Source organism: Thalassophryne amazonica, chromosome 15, assembly GCF_902500255.1.
Source record: "Thalassophryne amazonica chromosome 15, fThaAma1.1, whole genome shotgun sequence".
In the NCBI taxonomy this organism is placed as follows: domain Eukaryota; kingdom Metazoa; phylum Chordata; class Actinopteri; order Batrachoidiformes; family Batrachoididae; genus Thalassophryne; species Thalassophryne amazonica.
In genome coordinates this window covers 20,599,009-20,621,123 of record NC_047117.1, presented here as the reverse complement: position 1 = coordinate 20,621,123, position 22,115 = coordinate 20,599,009, and the positions used below count along the sequence as shown (strand labels likewise).

General features: G+C 42.4%; 1 protein-coding gene across 4 annotated transcripts in view; it reads left to right on the top strand.

Moving 5' to 3' along the window:
* The window catches only part of dclk2a (doublecortin-like kinase 2a), an 83,210-nt gene that overhangs the window by 31,631 nt on the left and 29,464 nt on the right, over window positions 1-22,115 (top strand). For all 4 annotated transcript variants that reach the window (XM_034188382.1, XM_034188381.1, XM_034188384.1 and 1 more), the window contains exon 3: window positions 20,048-20,177. In XM_034188382.1, the coding sequence (XP_034044273.1) occupies window positions 20,048-20,177 (130 nt within the window). The remainder of the gene's footprint in view (window positions 1-20,047; window positions 20,178-22,115) is intronic.

Genomic DNA, 22,115 nt, shown 5'->3' with positions numbered 1-22,115 from the left:
ACAGCAGAGAACCCAGTGATATGAATGTTATTGGCGAGATGGATGAATCTGTCTGCAAGTTGGCCACTTTGACTGCACACACCTACTTATGATAGCTATGTCTGGTTATCTCAAAGCTAGTCTTTCTTGATCCTCACTTAGCTTCTCAAGCACTGCAATCAGGACATCCATCAATTCTACAAAGATGTCTGTAAAGTGAAGTTCCACAAACCTTTCCTCACTAACAAAGACAACTGAGTCACTGGTTTCTACAACCCTGCCCAACATCCAGTCAATGCAAGTACTGAATAGTATAGGAGCCAGAACACATCCCTGATTAACAACAACACTCACTGGGGGAAAAAAAAATCAAGAAGTTCTGCTCCCATCCACACAGAACTTCAACTACTTGTGTATAGCCTGGATCTGAAGTCCACCAACTTCTTGGGGATCCCATGAATTTTCAAGATGTCACAGAAGGCATTCTATTGTGTTAGCGGTAGTCTATTTATACTTATGTTCCGTAAGTACTAGCAGAGCTAGGATGTGGTCGATAGTTGAATTCTTGGGTGAGACGTCAGACAGTTCTAGTCACTGAGTCGCACAGAACTTGAACTGATTTCTGCTCAGAATAATCCTTGCAAGTACCTTTCTTGACACAGAGAGTAGAGCAATACTGCACTAATTATTAGAATACAGAAGTCACCTTGATAACACTGATGGAATATTCCTTGGCATTTAATCAGTCAACAACAAACAGTAAAAGTGTGACAGTGAAACCACAAAGAAATCTATCCAAGGTCAATCTTAAAGACTCAACACAGGACGGGCGATTCAAGGTGGCACTCTGGTTACAAGCTCGCTGCAGTAAACTCCAGCATTGAAAGAGGTTTCACAGACCAGTGCTGCTTTCAGGCAGGCAGAAAATTGGCAAACATTTACTATTGTGACCAATCGCAGCAGTGGATATTACAAATGTTTGCAAATCTTCAGCCTTCCTGAATGTAGCCTGTGAGGGAGTCTCGCCCGTATAACTGCCCTCAGTGTTGTGTGGGCCGCTGAAGAGGAGGTACTGCTGGCCCACCACCAACAGAGGGCGCCCTGCCTGGAGTGCGGGCTCCAGGCACCAGAGGGCGCTGCCGCATCATGGGAGTAGCCTGGGTGACAGCTGTCACCCATCACCAGACACAGCTGTTCTACTCAGCACCGAGGTATATCAGGAGGACGGCGTCTCCACCTCAGTGCAGAGATATCGCCTTGAGATAGAGGTAAACTACTCTGCAGCATATTCTGTATATTTGATAATACGTGTTAAACCTTTCAGGACAGCTGACTACCGAAAGCCAATTGCTTGGATAAGTACTCACCTTCCTGTTTTAACGTGACGAGAGGTGGAGGCGGCTTCTTCCCTCTCCGTGTTACTGGGTGCAGCCGCATCCACACCTGTGTGTTTGTTGCTCTCTCTTGCCAGCAGTACCGGATCCTACGAGCGGAGGCAGTGGCCACCTGGGACTTCGGGACTTGGCGGTTCCAGTATTTCCAGGGTTCGGTGGCAGAGGAGATCTGGGTGGTTCCGGTTCGACTCGGACGGACGTCTCCTACCTTCGAGCCTGCCCACACGACACCAGCAGAATTCAGCTTAATCCCAAATTGTTGATTGTTGTATTGGTTGTGCTCGTTTCACAACAGTAAAACTTGTTATTTACCTTCTCCATTGTCCGTTCATTTGCGCCCCCTGTTGTGGGTCCGTGTTCCTACACTTTCACAACACTCAGTGTGGCAAACAAGAGTGTCAAAATCAAGTCAGCATTTTCATCACACAAAAACCAGTGTGAATCCAACAACATTAACAGGGTTTTTTTGTGTGCTTTTTCCAAAACAAACATTGATGCATGCAGTGTACCTGGAAAGTATTCACACCTGTTCACTTTTTCCACATTTTGATATGTTACAGCCTTATTCAAAAATTGATGACATTCACTTTTTTTTCTTCAAAATTATACACACAATAACCTATAATGACAATGTGAAAAAGTTTAGATTTTTGCAAATTTATTAAAAATAAATTAAGAAATCACATGTACATAAATATTCACAGCCTTTGCCATGAAGCTCAAAATTAAGCTCAGGTACATGCTGTTTCCACTGATCATCCTTGAGATGTTTCTACAGCTTAATTGGAGTCCACCTGGGGTAAATTCATTTGATTGGACATGATTTGAAAAGGCACACACCTGTCTACATATAAGGTCCCACAGTTGACAGTGCATGTCAGAGCACAAACCAAGCATGAAGACAAAGGAATTGTCTGTAGACCTCGGAGGCAGGATTGTCTTGAGGCACAAATCTGGAGAAGGGTACAGAAACATTTCTGTTGTTTTGAAGGTCCCATTGAACACAATGGCATCCATCATCCGTAAATGGAAGACATTTGGATCAACCAGGATGCTTCTTAGTGCTGGCCGCCCATCTAAACTGAGCAATCGGGGAAGAAAGGCCTTAGTCAGGGAGGTGACCAAGAACCTGATGGTTACTCTGTCAGAGCTCCAACGTTCCTCTATGGAGAGAGGAGAACCTTCCAGAAGGACAACCATCTCTACAGCAATCCACCAATCAGGCCTGTATGGTAGAGTGGCCAGACAGAAGCCACTGCTTAGTAAAAGGCACATGGCAGTCCACCTGGAGTTTGCCAAATGACACCTGAAGGACTCTCAGACCATGAGAAACAAAATTCTCTGATCTCATGAGACAAAGATTGAACTATTTGGTGTGAATGCAAGGTGTCATTTTTGGAAGCAACCAGGCACCGTCCCTACAGTGAAGCATGGTGGTGGCAGCATCATGCTGTGGGATGATTTTCAGCAGCAGGAAATGGGAGACTAGTCAGGATTGAGGGAAAGATGAATGCAGCAAAGTACAGAGACATCCTAGATGAAAACCTGGTCCAGAGTGCTCTTGACCTCAGACTGGGGCAACGATTCATCTTTCAGCAGGACAATGACCCTAAGCACACAGCCAAGATATCAAAGGAGTGGCTTCAGGACAACTTTCTGAATGTCCTTGAGTGGTCCTGCCAGAGCCAAAACCTGAGTCCAATTAAACATCTCTGGAGAGATTTGAAAACGGCTGTGCACTGATTCTCCCCATCCAACATGATGGAGCTTGAGAGGTGCTGCAAAGAGGAATGAGCAAAACTGCCCAAAGATAGGTAAACCAAGCTTGTGGTATCATATTCAAGAAGACATGAGGCTGTAATTGGTGCCAAAGGTGCATCAACAACGTATTGAGCAAAGGGTGTGAATACTTATGTACGCATGATTTCTTATACCCCCGTCACACATAGCCGGAATCACACAGAGTGGTGTTGGACTTATGAATTGGCGCATATCCGAAAAGTGTTGGATTTCAGTTACAAAACATTCTGACAGCCATTTGTGGAAGTCGACACAGTTGGTCAAAATCGGCCGGTGGCCCTGAGTGTGACGCACATGTTCAAAACTCTCCAGGTGCCATTGAGATGGGACACCTATCTGACGGCGGTCCATGTGTAATCTGATGACCATCTGACCGCAACTTACATATTATGACGGCATCAAAACCGCATCTGAAACAATCTGATCGCAGTTGATTGAGCTCTGAGAGTGATCGGTCACAGCAAAGCCTGCCGACATGCTGTGCCACATTTGTTCACCTCCACTGGACCTCGGCCAGGGGGGCGAAGGAAATGTTATGTAATACCATGTATGTGGCACTGTGCGCACATCAGAGGCTCGGTGCAGCAACCCCGCAACGCAGCTGAAGGTCATGTCACCACTGTAACTCAGGTATTACACGTTCACCTCCTAATTCTGGAGCAGGTATGATGTGGAAATGTTTACCCAGCACATGATGACATAAATAAACATGTAATTCACCTCCAGTACCTCGCGTTCCGCAGCACAGACACCTGGTCAAGTCCCTTTCACCCGGCTGTCCTGTGTACTGGCATTGTTGATCAGATGGCAAGTACATAATCCATCTCTGGTATGAATAAATCCCATATGAAGTGCTGTCCCACAACAATAATCCAACTACAGTTGTGTTAAGATGCATATCAAGTGAAATGACACCAAAAAAGAATTTAAAAAAAGAGAGAGTCCACTGGCTGCATCTGAAAGTTGCGCACATGTGGGAAATTGGCGCACTGCCAGCACAGTTCAGCAGCATTTACAGAGTCCAGCCGGACAAATAAAATCTAGCATTGCAGGTATACACTGATCAAACACCTAAAGGGATTTTTCACCGGACTACCAACAGTCGATCACTGATAGTCGTCAGCCTGTTTGTGCACGCTCTGGGTGGACAGCTCCTGTGCTCGTGTACACACATGCGCCCCACGTGCGCACGTGGAGTAGCTGGTACAGCGTTTATGAACACACATACACGCAGCTGAGCAAACATTTTGGCCACACACTTGCACACTGCTTTGATCACCTGTTCTGCACACACAGCTCATTCAGCCATTGTGAACACACGTACACAACTGAGTGGACACACACACTCATCACTCAGATCACCTGTCTACACACGCACACTCCGTCATGTGAGACACACACTGATAAGAGGTCAGTTTAGCGCTGGGAATGTGAGGACGAGCGGAGATTTGATTGCATGGTTGAGTGAGTGGGTGAGTGACAGCTCCACTGTCTGACAGCAGTCTGTGTCATCTGACTGTTGTCTAAAATATGTTTGGGCTGCATCCTGCAGGTGTGCACGAGGCAGTCTGGATGCATTCAGACCACGGCTGATCATGCCTCTTTTCCTCCTGACTGCATCGGATTATGGCAGTATTTGCTGTGTCGGAATGGTTCCTCCACATTCTTGCTATGTGTGATGGGGGCTTTAGTTTTTTTTATTTTAAATAAATTTTAAAAAAACTTCTTTCATGTTGTCATTATGGAGTGTTATGAATAGAATTTTGGGGGGAAAAATGAATTTCGTCCATTTTGGAATAAGCCTGTAACATAACAAAATGTGCTGTGAATACTTTTGGGATGCACTGTATTGTTGGCTTTTAGATGCATCCCTGAGATTGAACAGTATAAAACTTTGAAACTAAGTAGAAAGAGTCAGCGATGTAGCTGATGTTTGCGTTCAGACAAACTAGATGTCTCACAGCAGTTACATTCTCATCTCAAGAGCCGCATCATCAACTGAATGTTGAAGGTTTTGTGGTATTAAATGCACAACAAAATGACACTTTAGTTTCTTCAACCAGCTAACTGAGGAATGTGGGGACAGCAGTGGTAAAGTGTTCCCTTTTTTTTTTTTTTTTTTTGTCTATTCCTCAAGATTTCACCCACCTCCTGAATTAATGAGCTTTGTTTGGTTCAGGATAATGAGAGGCTCCGAGACAAACGGGGCTGACTGTTCATAATGATTACAGTGATCATCCTGTCAGCTGTCGAAGGAGATACTCTGCTTTGGGCATCTACGTACTTTGCTTTGTAACGGAGTCTTTTGAGAAACAAGAGAATACGATGCGTTCTGGTGCCTATTAGATCCACTTTGCTCTCACTTTTTTTTGTCTTTTTGCCTGAGACCAAAATATGGCCATCGGGTATTGTGACGAATTTGCGTCCGCCCATCCATCTGTCTGTGCTCAACATAAGTCCATTCCTGTTGCTGCTGGAGTCTTCAAATTCACAGGGAACATTCTTGGGACACAGACCTTGGACAAGTTCAAAGATGGCTGACCTTGATCTATTTTAAGAGGTCAAAAGGGCACATTCTGTTTCCTGTTTTTATGCCCATACAGCCAAGGGTATTTTAGCATTGCTTTATATTTTTAAGTATTTTCTTAAAATTCTTTTGCATCATCGATCCTGTGCAAAAAGATAAATCGAAAATACAGTGCGCGAGGGTGAGCACAGATGGGGAGGGGATCCACGCTTTGGCGGTCAGACTTTAGTTAGTCGCTTCATCAGTGCAGAACTCTATAAGCAGGAAGCCCAGCAGGACACTGTTGGCGATGGAGTGCCATTGGCTGTTTATCCTGGTGGTGGATGACTGGGAGAAAGAAAAACAAAGGGAATGTGAACTGACACCTTCCCTCGTCATCTTTGCCTCCAAATAGACTCTGCACTTGTGTTAATGTTGGGCGTCCCACACACAGAAGAACTGTGACACCAAAAATGCAGATTATTTTTAAAATGTTTGCACAGTTATTGGATTTGGTTAATAATAAGACACGTTGGAGGATTTAAGAGCGGCCCCAGTTGAGGTTCTGTGTTATCAGAGGGGAGACTTTTTTTTTAATAAAAAATTAACAGAAAAAGCTGATTAAGTCATCACCACAGCTTTCCAAATGTAAAGCTGGAAATTCCAACCATGATCATCATGGGAAAGTGTGTTCAAACTTTTGACAGGTCATGTAATTCAATTCATTCATAAGGTGGCATATTCACAATATAGGTCAGCCAAAGATGCTTCAAAAGGGTAAGGTCTAACCTTACCAACCCGTAAACCAGCAAATCTGCAAGAGTGGTGAGGAAAAACTCCGTCAGGGCTTTTTTGTGGAAGAAACCTCAAACAGACCAGATTCAGTGTGGTGACCCACTGTTTAGGCTATACTAATAACAACTAACAATAACAAAGTTCAAATAAACAAAGAATTTTCAAACCTGCAAAACAAGAGAATAAAACTCCAGTTGTAGTTCATTAGTAGTATTGTACTAGTTTCCTTTTTAATTAGATTTTTGTCCTGTCAGATTTATATGGTTGAAAGTTAAAATAGTAAAAATAATTATTTTCTAAATTATTTGTAATTGAACACCACTTAAGTACTGTTTCTCTAGTCGTAGGCTTTGGAAAAGTCTAGGCGTGTCCCTTTTATAAAATACCATTGGAGATAGAGGGATAAGCGTCTGCCCCCTCACAGTCAACTCAAACACAGTAAACAATATCATTTTGTAACTTGCCACATTAATTGGGCACATAATGGGGATGAACAGATTCTATGTTGGTTCATTTTGATGCGTTGGATCAACTCAAAATGCAACTTTGCCTATGTAGAATACCATGTCATAGAGTTGTGTACCACCTGCTGAACATGTTTGGGCTTGTTGCAGGGAATAATTTAATCAATACATGCATGATGGAAATTAGGAGCAGGTGCACTTGAAGTTTCATAATGCTTGAAATGAGCTTGGCTCTTGCAGTTCCAATGCCAAGATGCCAAATAAATCTTAAAATGACATTGACACACGGTAAAAAGTGTCCATTTCTCTCACAGTTCAATCAGTCAATCAACATTTATTTATAAAAGGCTTTACAGCACCAGATGGTGCCCAAAGTGATTTACAGTAAATAAAACACACATACAATAAAGTTAAAACACCACATAAAAACAAAACGTCACAGCACCACTAGGTATTAAAAAGCAATTTAAATATATGAGTCTTTAGCTTTGAGTTAAAAAGTGTTAGGTCAGGAATAGCGTGTAAATCAAGAGGTAGCTTGTTCCACAGTCTGTGGCCAGCTACCGCAAAGCGCGATCACCTCAGGATTTGTATTTTGACCTTGGAACATCTAAGTAAAATTAAGCAGATGCCCGTAATGTCCTACTGTAAGTGTGGAGAGTTAAAATTCCAGACAGGCGAGAGGGGCTGAGGCCATTAATAGCCTTAAAACAAACATTCAAATCTTAAAATCCATTCTAAAATGAACTGGAAGCCAGTGGAGTGAGTACAATACAGGTGTAATATGCTCATGTGTAGAAGTGTTTGTTGAAAGAGGAGAAGCAGCATTCTGCACCAGTTGGAGGCGTGCAAGAGAAGACTGGTTAATACCCGTATAAAGTGCATTACAATAATCAAGTCTGTAGCTGATGAAAGCATGAATGGCCCTCTGAAGATCATGTCTACTGAGGAGGTGCTTTACTTTAGCCAGGAGACGAAATTGGAAAAAACTTGCTTCGACAATAGTGTTTATCAGTTGATCGAACCTCAAACAGCAGTCAAATATCACTCCCAAATTCTTGACAGCTGGTTTTACATAATTAGCCATAGCACCAAACCAGAATGCCAGAATGTCCAAACACAGTGGTCTCTGTTTTACCGTCATTCAGGTAAAGGAAATTTTGAGACAGCCACTGCTTTATATCATGAATACAATTAAATGATAATGACAAAGCATCACTCCCATTAGTCCTCATAGGCAGATAGATTTTCAGATCATCTGCATAGCAATGAACGGATAGGTTGTGCTAGGCTATAATTGACCACAACGGCAAAAGGTACAAAGTGCGAACTGATGAGAGTAAAATTGTTCTTTTTGGGTCCAAGGGCCGCAGACAGTTTGTGAGACGACCCTCAAACTCTGAATTCAAGCCACAGTTCACAGTGAAGACAGTGAAGCATGGTGGTGCAAGCATCATGATATGGGCATGTTTCTCCTACTTTGGTGTTGGGCCTATATATCGCATACCAGGTATCATGGATCAGTTTGGATATGTCAAAATACTTGAAGAGGTCATGTTGCCTTATGCTGAAGAGGACATGCCCTTGAAATGGGTGTTTCAACAAGACAATGACCCCAAGCACACTAGTAAACGAGCAAAATCTTGGTTCCAAACCAACAAAATTAATGCTTCGCAGATGTGAAGAAATCATGAAAAACTGTGGTACTAGTTTAGTGATTCACTGGATTGCTAAAAAAGCAGTTTGAGCATAATAGTTTTGAGTTTGTAGCGTCAACAGCAGATGCTACTATTATTGTGAAAACCCCCTTTTCTACTTTTTTTTTACTAATAGCCCAATTTCATACCCTTAAGAGTGTGCATATCATGAATGCTTGGTCTTGTTGGATTTGTGAGAATCTACTGAATCTACTGGTATCTTGTTTCCCATGTAACAATAAGAAATATACTCAAAACCTGGATTAATCTTTTTAGTCACGTAGCACTACTATTATTCTGAACACTACTGTAAGTACAGTTCCTTGAATGCCAATAACATGTTCTAGCCGGGAAACAAGTACTGTGTGATCCACAGTGTTAAAAGCTGCTGTGAGATCCAACAGAACCAGCGCAGCAGGATTCCCTGCACCCACGGACAGCGTGATGTCGTTATGTACTTTTAAAAGTGCTGACTCAGTGCTGTGTTGCGATCTAAATCCAGATTGACATTTTTCTAAGATGTGATTATCTTCTAAAAATGACTGTACCTGCAAAAACAAAAGTTTTTCTAAAACCTTGTAGAGAAATGGCAGGCGTGACACAGGTCTAAAATTAGATAAAACTGATGAGTTGAGATGAGGTTTTTTCAGAAGGGGTCGAACCACAGCATGTTTAAAATCAGATGGAACAGACACTGAACTAAGACAAGAGTTGATAAAAGTTAGGAGACCCTCCCTGACAGTATTAAAAACCTCCTTCAGCACCTTAGCTGGAACATCTAAATGATAAGTTGTAGGTTTTGTGTGTTTCACTACTTCACTAAGGGATGAAAGAGAAATGGACTCACACTGCTCGGGCACAGCAGAATGTGCATGAGTTCAGTTTTACATTACATTTTTGATCAGTATTCTGTCTGACTGATGAGACTATCAGTGAAAAACTGAAGAAACTGCTCACAGGCTGTGGTTGTAGCGTCCATCAAAACAGGTATATGGATTCAGTTTATAGTCTGAAACAACACTCTGAGACGTTTACAACTGCTGGAAATAATACAAGACATATTGAGCTTTTGTCTCCTTCACAGCCTTCTGGTAGTCAGACTGTCCCTCAGAATACCCAGATGCACCTGTACTTTGTCCTTTTTTCGACCTTCTCTCCGCCTGTCTGCAGCATTGCCTGAGGGAACAGGTCATGGCATTCAATCTTTATTAACTGGATTTGCAGCAAATAGGAGCAACAGAGTCCAGAATCACTGCATGTGGAGTGGAAAGAAGAGACGATATTTTTGGGGAGTAAAGGAGACACCAGACCATTCGTGGCCTAAAACTGAGAGTCTATGAAGGCAGCAGCAAATTCCTCCGCCGTCGAGGAGGTGACCAAGTGGTGGCGAGAGGCGGGAATGAGTGGCTTACCAGCACATGGAGGAACAATAAATTCTAAAATAACAATAGTTAGTAACAGCACAGTTGATACTCATGATGTCACTCACTATATTAAATTACTACAAACATGAATTATGTCCTGTGCGTCAGCTATAATTTATGAAGTATTCTTTGTTGCAAGTTAGACTTTGATATTTATAGTTTGCTGAATAATAAACTGTTCAGCTGGCATCCGTAAATAAGAAAAAGTATTATGGAAATACAAAATTGTTTAACTTGTATACTGAGTTAACCATATTGTTGAGTAAATGTATTTGTCTAAAACTGCTTAAATGTTCCGATTTTTTTACAGAGAATTTTCTTTAATTTCTCCATTTGGGATCAATAAATTACATCTATCCATCGACCAATCTATTGATTTATGAAAGACCTAGTTTCTGCCAACTTTCTGTCCATTAGCCAGTGCTAGTCTCAGTTATACGAGGTCTATTAGAAAAGAAACCGACAGTTTTATAAAAAAAAAAAAAAACTATATGGATTTGAATCACGTGCGATTACACCAGACATGCTTGAACCCTCGTGCGCGTGCGTGAGTTTTTTCACACGTGTCGGTGACGTCATTCGCCTGTGGGCAGGCTTTGAGTGAGCACTGGTCCAGCCCTCTCGGCTGAAATCCTTTGTCTGAGACGCTGCTGGAGATGGCGCGCGTTGCTTTATCCAAATGTTTTCAGGACCTGTGAGGGATATCCGAGTGGACACTATTCGAGAAATTCTGCTGGTTTTCGGTGAAAAGTTTAACGGCTGATGAGAGGTTGTGGAGTTTCTTTCGCTTTAAGGACAGCTCACAAAGCGGATCGGCGCAGCGCGGTCGGAGGTGGCGTCCGTCTGCCTGTTTCGAACTGAAAACTTCCTAATTTAAGGCTCTGTTCACCCAGGATGTCGTCAGAGAACAGAGAAGTTTCAGAAGAAGTTGGCATGAGGAGTTTATGCGGACATTCCACTGTTAAAGGAGATTTTGTAATGAAAGAACGTGCGGGCAAATTCGCCGAGTCGGTTCCGTGACAACGCCGCAAATCCGTCTGCGCCACAACAGGAAAAACACCTCCGTGTTGAAAACTACGAGGTCTGTCCATAAAGTATAGGTCCTTTTAATTTTTTTCAAAAACTATATGGATTTCATTCATATGTTTTAACGTCAGACATGCTTGAACCCTCGTGCGCATGCGTGAGTTTTTCCACGCCTGTCGGTGACGTCATTCGCCTGTGAGCACTCCTTGTGGGAGGAGTCGTCCAGCCCCTCGTCGGAATTCCTTTGTCTGAGAAGTTGCTGAGAGACTGGCGCTTTGTTTGATCAAAGTTTTTTCTAAACCTGTGAGACACATCGAAGTGGACACGGTTCGAAAAATTAAGCTGGTTTTCAGTGAAAATTTTAACGGCTGATGAGAGATTTTGAGGTGATACTGTCGCTTTAAGGACTTCCCACGGTGCGAGACGTCGCGCAGCGCTCTCAGGCGCCATCATCAGCCTGTTTCAAGCTGAAAACCTCCACATTTCAGGCTCTATTGATCCAGGACGTCATGAGAGAACAGAGAAGTTTCAGAAGAAGTCGGTTTCAGCATTTTATCCGGATATTCCACTGTTAAAGGAGATTTTTTTTAATGAAAGACGTGCGGGCGGATTGCAGTGTCGGCTCGCAGCCGCTGCGACGCTCCGCCACAGGAAAAAAAACACTTCCGTTGGAAGCCTTAAGGACAAGTTGGAACATGTCCAGCTGTTAAACAATTTCTCATATACTCACTCCACTGAAAGCCATCAAAAGCCGCCTGGATTTTACAAATGGTTATCAACACGGAGGTGTTTTTCCTGTGCCGCCGCACCGCGCCGGCTGCGTCCCGATGCGCGGACCTGTCCGCACGTCTTTCATTAAAAAAAATCTCCTTTAACAGTGGAATATCTGGATAAAATGCTGAAACCGACTTCTTCTGAAACGTCTCTGTTCTCTCATGACGTCCTGGATCAATAGAGCCTGAAATGTGGAGGTTTTCAGCTTGAAACAGGCTGATGACGGCGCCTGGGACCGCTGCGCGACGTCTCGCACCGTGGGAAGTCCTTAAAGCGACAATATCACCTCAAAATCTCTCATCAGCCGTTAAAATTTTCACTGAAAACCAGCTTAATTTTTCGAACCGTGTCCACTTCGATGTGTCTCACAGGTTTAGAAAAAATTATGATCAAACAAAGCGCCAGTCTCTCAGCAACTTCTCAGACAAAGCAATTCCGACGAGGGGCTGGACGACTCCTCCCACAAGGAGTGCTCACAGGCAAATGATCTCACCGACAGGCGTGGAAAAACTCACGCATGCGCACGAGGGTTCAAGCATGTCTGACGTAAAAACATATGAATGAAATCCATATAGTTTTTGGAAAAAAATAAAAAGGACCTATACTTTATGGACAGCCCTCGTATTTGTAAAATTCAGGCGGCTTTTGATGGCTTTCAATAAGTGAGTATCTGAGAAATTGTTTAACAGCTGGGCATGTTCCAACTTGTCCGTTAAGGTTTCCAACGGAGGTGTTTTTCCTGTCGCGACCCCCCGTGGTCGGGTCCAGCCTGACATGCGAATCTGCCCGCACGTTCTTTCATTACAAAATCTCCTTTAACAGTGGAATGTCTGCATAAACTCCTCATGCCGACTTCTTCTGAAACTTCTCTGTTCTCTGACGATGACCTGAGTGAACAGAGCCTGAAATGTGGAGGTTTTCAGCTTGAAACAGCGAGACGACGCCGCCTCGGAGTGCAGATCGCCATCAGGCGCCGTGGGCCGTCCTTAAAGCGACACTTACAGACTAAAATCTCTCATCAGCCATTAAAATTTTTACTGAAAACCAGCTGAATTTATCGAATGGTGTCCACTCAGTTGTGCCTTACAGTTTTTGAAAAAATTTTTATCAAACAAAGCAGCAGTCTCTGAGCCATTCCTAAACAATGAAAAAACCGACGAGAGGGTGGGCCACTCCTCAAAGACTGCCCACAGGCGAATGACGTAACCGACAGGCGTGAGAAAACTCTCGCATGCCCACGAGGGTTCAAGCATGTCTGATGTAATCACACGTGATTCAAATCCATATGGTTTTTGAAAAAAATAATAAGGTCGGATACTTTTCTAACAGACCTCGTATAGTCGGTCTTTGCAACTCCACCCTCTAGAAAGATGGTCTGTGTCCAACATTGTTTATTGGCTTTGAGGAGGTTAACCTCATTATTGGACACTCATTGTTTTACTGCTCCTTATGTCCTAATCATGACCCGCCGTCACACAAGCTTGGTGACCTTGGAGGAGGAAATTATTTTGGCTGTTGGAAAGACTTCATCACCATGTACAGGTCAGATCAGGTTTGGGAGCATGCATGTGATACACAGAACAGTTTTGGGTCATGGATGCCATCCATTCAGACGGACAATTGGTCCATTCACACCACTCCAAAGTAAGCATCTATCTGCTACAGCCAAGTGAAAAACGGGTGTCCTCTTGGCCGTCTCCAGCCACTGGGGTCCTCAACACTGAGACATCCAGTCCAAGTCTCACAACCATACAGACAGGAAGCACAGACCTAAAGACTTTTTTTTCCATACAGCGATATCGGCATCGCCAAAAACCTCTGACCAGTGACCTCATGGCTCCCTAAACGCATCCCAGGCATTTTCTAATCTCAGTTGACAAGAAGTTGGAGACTTGGAGACATAATTGTCACTATTGAAGTGAATGTCTCACCAAGTTCAAAACTTTTACCACATACAGATAAACTTCTGATGTCCAAATACAGGACATTATAGGACAAAATAAAATGCTTTCAACTTCACCAGTGTGTCTTTCTTATTGTTATGGAGACGTCTCACACTAGGCTAGTATAAACCAGTGCAGTGAATGATGAATGCAGACTGTAGAGGTCGAGACCAGGATGGGCAAAATATATTGCCCCTGGTAGCAGCCACTATTGTCCAAGGCTGGGATTTAACGTACTTTCTCCACCTCCTGAGCTACTTTCTTTTTTGCCTATTCATTGCTGCACACATACTAGTCCCAGTCTTCTCCATTTTCCAGCATTCCTCTGGATATTGCAGTACAGCTCAAAAGTATTTTATTACCAGCGGCAGCACAACAACGAAATGATAAACCAAATTTGGCACTGTGATGAGCATATCCTAGGGATGTGGTAAGACACCTTGACAATTCGTTGTGCCAATACGTGTCATTAGATGGTACGCACCTTGATACTTGCATGAATTGGATCCCCACACTGGCACAGCATCTTGCCTGCCAATGAGTAAACTCATCGTAAACTGTGCGCTCAATGACACGCGGTGTTTGCGAATAGGTTGTGCAATGTTCATGGCTAGTTCACGCAAGTGGCATGAAATTTATGACCATTTCATAATATGCAAGGCACCTTAACTACGCTAAGGCCTTTTAAAGTGTGGTGGTAGTCGTAGTTACATGACCTTGGCAATCAGCATGGTTATCTGTCATGATGGCATCACAGCTGGCGATTTGCCAACCACAGGGTGGCGCTCACCTCAGCGGTTTGAGTGCTCGTGTCTTCGTGTCATCCTCAACTGACAAAGTGACAGATGCTGCATGATGCTGTCAGAACATGACTTAACCTGCTGTGTGGACTGGGATCAGAGGTCAGTCAGACTGTAATTTCCTCTCACACTGATATGTACCACTGCCTTTTTTTTTGGCACCAAAGTTGGGCTGACCTGATGGGCCGTTGCTATGGTGATTCTAACACCTGTGCACAGACTGTGCAGTGCTGCAGAGAGCACGTCTCAAGAATCTGCACCTCGGCTCTGCAGGACCAGATGCGCTGATGATTAGCCGCGACTCACTGTGGACGTGCAGGCATTCGACTTCTGCGTTCACCATTTGGACGAGTAAAGAGGTCATCAGTTTGCTGCACAGATTAGCGATCGGGTGCAGTCGGAGCCAGAAATGTTATTTTTGTTACCTCTGCCATGGAGGTTATGTGCAGTATTACTCCATTTCTGACTCTTGGCAGGATTACAGACTTAAAAATTACATGTGAAAAGCTTTGGTCTGACCTGGAACAGTGTCATTTGGAACACTTTGAAAGTTGGAGATTGCATTATGACATTACCAGTCACAATTTTGTTTCCCTTCATATTTTCACTTCTTTGTGGATGGGGATTCACACTCATTTGCCTTCTCTATGTGTGATCCTTCATTTTACAAAAAAATAAGGGTTTTCAAACTTGATAGCCTGCAACCAGTAGACAGTGTGTCAACGAGCGACCACTGATGATAATGATGATGATGATGATGATTATTCTTCTCCTCCTCCTAAGTGTCTCTTTTTGGGCTACTGCATCAGCGTGGTATAACTTCCCTCATGGGACCCACTCCCAAGTAGATATAAAGGGCTCATTCTAAACTTAAGAAAATAGTGTGAAAAGATTGTTGCATTCTATTCATAGAATTCTACACTAATAAACAGATGCTATATTACATTCTTGGAGAGAGAAAAATAAAAAACTAAAATGGCTTTAAATTTGTGCAGTATTGCATGTGAATAAAAGAGATTTTCACAGAAATTAGCTAACAGTTTAAATGTGGGTCAGAAACCTTTCCAGTTTTGGTCTGTCAGAATAAGGGTTACATTTAGGTAATTACATTTATTATTTTTGCAAGGTAGGACTTTGAGAGAAGCGTGTGCTCCTACTGATGTCGTAGTTTATAAAAATGATGCTTTGACGTGTGTGTGTGTGTGTGTGTGTGTGTGTACACAATGACAACATCCAATACTTTTTGCTTTGATATGAACTTTATGTTCAGAATATTTCAAATTATACAAATATAATAATTAAGGTGTTAATTTGGATAAATAGTTCCAATGGCCAAACCTCAATGATGTTTAACAAGAAAATTCATGTTCACAATCTACATGTGGCATTGACACAGATATGCCAATATATATGTACTATGTGCAAGTTAGGGGCCTTTTGTAAGCATTTCATTTCTATCAAACGTCTACGGGGCCTGAAACTTGTCAGAATCTATATACTAAACGTGTGTGTGTGTGTGTGTGTGTGTGTGTCCTGTCCAAACTGCGCCTCGGAATTGAGCCAAACTTGGCACACATACTTTGACATATGGGGAGTGACATAGGCAATTGAGTACTGTAGTAGTAGGAGCAGCAGTAGTAGTAGCTAAGAAGAGAGACACTTTTGTACTGCATCTTCATCGGTAAGTGTGCTAAAAGTTTAGTGTCATACTTGTCTATTCTCTTCTTTTTTCCTTTTAACTTTTTACCTCTTCATTTTTGCAGGTCTTAGTAGTAGTAGTAGTAGTAGTAGTAGTAGTAGTAGTAGTAGTAGTAGTAGTAGTACCAGCAGCAGCCGCTGTCGCTTCTTGAGGCAGCTTTGGTCACACCCCAACAGTTCTGTGGATTCCGGGATATGTGGGAGGTGATAGCTTTGTTGGTGAAGATGATGTTTTTATTTCAGTCTTTGACTCGAACCCTCCCTGGGGCAGGTAATCGGTTAGTATTAAATAACTGAAATATTTTCTTCTTAATGCGTCTTTTTTGAATGCACCATATACAGATTTGTTATAACTGAGTTTCTGTTTCCTGTACGGTATATTTTTATGGCATTAAAGCTGCTCCACTTTGGCTGTTTGGCAGTTGTCGGGTTCCAGCTGTGTCGCTCCTCTTGTCATGTCTGTTTGCTCTGTTGCCTCCTCTGTTGCCTCCTCTGTGTGCTATTAAGGGGATTGTTTGTGCTCCTTCGTGGCTGTTTTTGTCTTGTGGACCATCACTTCTTCCAATATCCACCATCGGCACACAAACAAACACATTCTCTCTCCCCTCGCCACGGTGTTCGACTTACAGGAGCCATCTGCCCGCCGTCCTCCTCCTGTTCCTTTCATTTCTACGACAATTCACTGTGGTTTAAACTCTGGCTTCCGTCTCCAGGGACAAGTAGTGGGTGTAAAAGAATAGGAGTTGGAGCTGCAGAGAAGACGATCACAGCGTGCAACAGAATAGAAAATCGGCACAAATTGCCCTGCGGCACAAGTACTCTGTGTACTGTGTTCCTCCCGTGATGCTGCTGTGACTATGCAGTATTTTGGATGTCGGGATGTTTTGACCGCCCCGCACGTCTTCTCTCTCACATATATAACCAACTTACTCATAAGCAGCTGCTGCATCAACACCAACACACAGGCTGATTTTATGATCCTCAAACACTGCATGCAGATGATGTTTAATAACACAAAATCATGCAAAGGTTGTAACTCTTATGTTGCAAATCTTAAAAGAATTCATTTCACCTTCTTGATTGTATACAACCCAAAATCCCTGAATGTCTCTGGTCTTTATGTCGTCCATATACGGCTGCCTCTGTCCTTTTGAACCTCACATCTGATGATTCCCATGATGGACGTGTAACCCGGAGAGGCTCGGCGCACTTGTACTTTGAGATGCCGTGATGCTTCACTGCCAGCTAAACCCAGAGTGCGCTCTTGGGTTTTCAGCGATAATGTATGTTGCTGGTGTTTAAAAATAAATCAAAAATGCATCCTAAGAATGTACTCTTAACAGCACTAAAATTACAGAAAGGTGGGCGAGTGAGTCCATTCCAGGCAGCTTGAAGAGACTATAACACAATAACAATAAATGACTCGCCATCTTAAAATAAAATATAACAAGAACAACCCTTTTGGCATCTGGTGTACTTTGATGCACTGAATTGATTAAAAGAGCAGCTTTGTTTTACCTATGTAATATCAAATAGACATGGCCGTCACCTGTTGGATGGTTAGTGGAGGCGCCCACCTTTAAGGAAATATTTTCTAACATGTTATACTGGAAAAGGTATAGATGATTATGACACTTGAATGTAGTTTGTTTGCCTCAGGAATGCTGGGCATGTTGTGTGCTTGGCTAACAAGCTAGCAACCACCAGAAGAAAAAAATGATGCTGCGGTGTGGACAAAATACACAACAGAACAGGAAAGTAAAACTATAATGTCAAAATAGGTAGAATGTGTGGCTGGGGATGGTACCAAAACTTTTCATCTGTACTGCAAATTAGTGACGCAAACTCGAGACACTGCTTCTGAATATTTTAAAATCTATTTTGAACACGGTTCTAAATAGGACCTCAACACATCACCAACTGATTTAGAAGTGAATGTTTTGAAACATTCTACTTTATTTGGTGTTGAAATGTGTTAAAACAGGGCAGCATGATGGTGGATTAGTGGTTAGCACTGTTGCCTCACAGCAAGAATGTCATAGGCTCAGTTCCCACCTGTGGCCTTTCTGTATGAAGTTTGCATGTTCTCTCCGTGTTTGTGTGAGTTCCCTCCGGGTGCTCCGGCTTCCTCCCACATCCAGAGACTTGCAGGTTATGTGGATTGGAAACTCTAAAATTGTCCATAGGTGTGTGTGTGGGTGTGAATGTGTTTGTTTGTTTATGTGAGGCCCTGTGACAGACTGGAGTCCTGTCGAGGGTGTACCCCGTCTCTTGCCCCATGACTGCTAGGATAGGCTCCAGCCCCACCGTGACCCTTAATTGGAGGAAGTGGGTATAGAAAATGGATGGCTGGATGGATGTATTAAAACACAAGTGAATGAATTTGCATGAATTTGATCCCCGCACTGGTACAGAATCTTACCTGCCAATGAGTAAACTTGTCGTAAAGTGTGCACGCAGAGACATGATTACCCCCGTCAGCGAAGTTGGCCAGAGGTTATGTTCTCGCCCCTGTTTGTTTGTCTGTTTGTTTGTGAAAAGCCTGGAGCCCACACTTTTCCATATGTCATTATGAAATTTTTACTGAAGTTTCATATCCTGATAGGCAAGAGCTGATTCAATTTTCGATGTCAAAGTCATGAAAAATCGGAAAGATCCTTATCTTTAACATTGAACGAATTTTCAGAAATTCATAACTCTGTTAAAAAAGATCAAATTTCTTTCACATTTGAGAGCGTTATGTAGGATGGTGACCTCTATCAACTGGCATTTGATCCGGATCTGATCCATATTACAGATTTTGTGACCATTTAAATTTAACATTGTGAACCCCATTTAATATACATTTTACATTATATCTTAATCAAACATGTACCAGTCACACTCATATTTGAAACAGAGGTGCAGACTGGCACTCACTATCGCCTGACAAAGTTTGATCTGGAATGTGGATTTTGTGGACATTTGAATTTAATATTAAAAAGCCCATTTGGTGTACATTTTGCATTATATCTCAATCAAAAGTACCTCAATCACTCATTTTTTTCTGTTATGGATTTACCTACACCACCAAAATTGGATGGAGGTTCCAATATTATGCCTGTTGGTTTACGACTGATAACAGGAAGATAAACAAAGAGCCAAAAAGCAATGACCAATTGTGCATAGCAGAGATAACCAATGATCTGGGAAAATTATCTGAAAAAGAATTCAGAAACTGAAAAAGTACAAAAAAGAAAAAACTTGACACCACCACACACAAAAAAAACTTTAATTCAAGTGCATGAACTAAATACATACTCCTGCCATTTGATCTTTAAATTTTTCCAAGATAAAATTTTATGGAATTGGGAACTAGTGTTGGCGGAGGTTTGCACTCTACATGCTTGGAGCTCTAGCTTCTTATTTAAAGGTTACAGTCAGCACAGGGTAGTTTTGTTGACAGGAGAAATGTTAAATTAGACTTTTCGGACCAGACCAACTCAGTGTAAAGATGCCACCCAGAAAAGACGCAAGAAGACGTGTTGATCTGACGATCCTCAGGTCACAAACCCACCTGTCACATTTACATTTTTTAACCGGATACATTGGATGATCAAGTGAGAAAGGGAGGATGAGGAAAGAGGAAGATTGGGCTGAAACATCAAGATATTAGTCTTTTGGGAGAACCTACCATAGTTTGTTTTTAGGGGAAAAAGAAAAATTCTTAATTTCTTTTTTCACCTTTTCTCATCCTTCTTTGTGCAGATTACCTGCCTGCAGGACTTCTTTGGAGAGGACGACGTGTTTGTAGCGTGCGGCCCTGAGAAGTACCGCTATATTCAGGACGACTTTGTGTTGGATCACAGTGGTAAGGCTTCCACAGCCTTTCTGACTGGTAGGCCTGAGTCGCTCGTCTCCTCTGTGTCCTGTGATGTTTGTTCCCACTGTTCCTCTCTGACCAAAGCACCCTTCTCCCCTGGCATCATGATGCACGTGTGGAGATCGAGGCCCAGATCATCACAGTTTTGCAAAGTAATTGTAGTTTTCGTCCCTCGTCCACGTCTTCCAAAAAAATGTTTCTTCTCTCTCGATCCTTGATGGATTTTGATTGTTTTGTTTGATAGAACTAAGGATGGTGCATAGAACATCTTTATGGATTTGTGCAGTTGTAACCCCCAATGAACATATGACCTAACTAACACTGTCAGTTTGATAAGTTCTTCATGAATATGAGGAAGTCCTTGAATGCAACTTGCCAGATGACCTTCTGAACCAACACTTTTCTCCTTCATTTACTGAAGCGATTGATGCAAAATCAGTTTCCTAATCAGTTATCAATAAATATGTTAATGGTCACATGTGAATGATCCTGAAGGTGACACAATGGCTCTGTATATGGAGTATCTGCTGCCATCATGAAAATAGCTTGTTTTAGACATTGCTGTGTTGCACTTTGATCTATGTTTGATGGGCAGCAAGATGCCCCCCTCTTCAGTGGAGATAGGGCATGGCAAGCAGCATTTTCTTTCCATTTAAAGCGGTAGGGACCCTCCGCTCTACGGCCCATATGCGTCCCAAAGACAGTTCGATCCAGTATTCAGAAATACAAGCAAAAGCATCTCAGAAATGCCAAAAATTACCAGCAAATAAACTGTTACTTTTTGTCCCGAAATACAAGAAAACACAGTCATATATTCAGGGTAGTTGCTTCCACTGTGTGTTTATCCAGGTCATTGTCAGGGTGAAAGCGTCACTTACGGGCTGCTTTTCACGTTTATCGTATTTTCTGGAATGTGTCACTTAAAAAAAAAATATATATATATATATATGTGTATATATATATATGTGTGTGTATATGTGTATATATATGTATACACTCAACAAAAATATAAACGCAACACTTTTGGTTTTGCTCCCATTTGTATGAGATTAACTCAAAGATCTAAAACTTTTTCCACATACACAATAAAAATATGGGGGTGTCTTATAATCAGGCAAGGCTTATATTCAGACCAATACAGTATACACACAGCAATAAATAAATAAAAACAATAAATAAATATCATGGTGGTTTTATTATAACACTATTTTTCTCAAATATATATATATATATATACACTCAACAAAAATATAAATGCAACACTTTTGGTTTTGCTCCCATTTTGTATGAGATGAACTCAAAGATCTAAAACTTTTTCCACATACACAATATCACCATTTCTCTCAAATATTGTTCACAAACCAGTCTAAATCTGTGATAGTGAGCACTTCTCCTTTGCTGAAATAATCCATCCCACCTCACAGGTGTGCCATATCAAGATGCTGATTAGACACCATGATTAGTGCACAGGTGTGCCTTAGACTGCCCACAATAAAAGGCCACTCTGAAAGGTGCAGTTTTGTTTTATTGGGGGGGGGGATACCAGTCAGTATCTGGTGTGACCACCATTTGCCTCATGCAGTGCAACACATCTCCTTCGCATAGAGTTGATCAGGTTGTCAGTTGTGGCCTGTGGAATGTTGGTCCACTCCTCTTCAATGGCTATGCGAAGTTGCTGGATATTGGCAGGAACTGGTACACGCTGTCGTATACGCCGGTCCAGAGCATCCCAAACATGCTCAATGGGTGACATGTCCGGTGAGTATGCCGGCCATGCAAGAACTGGGACATTTTCAGCTTCCAAGAATTGTGTACAGATCCTTGCAACATGGGGCCGTGCATTATCCTGCTGCAACATGAGGTGATGTTCTTGGATGTATGGCACAACAATGGGCCTCAGGATCTCGTCACGGTATCTCTGTGCATTCAAAAATGCCATCAATAAATGCACCT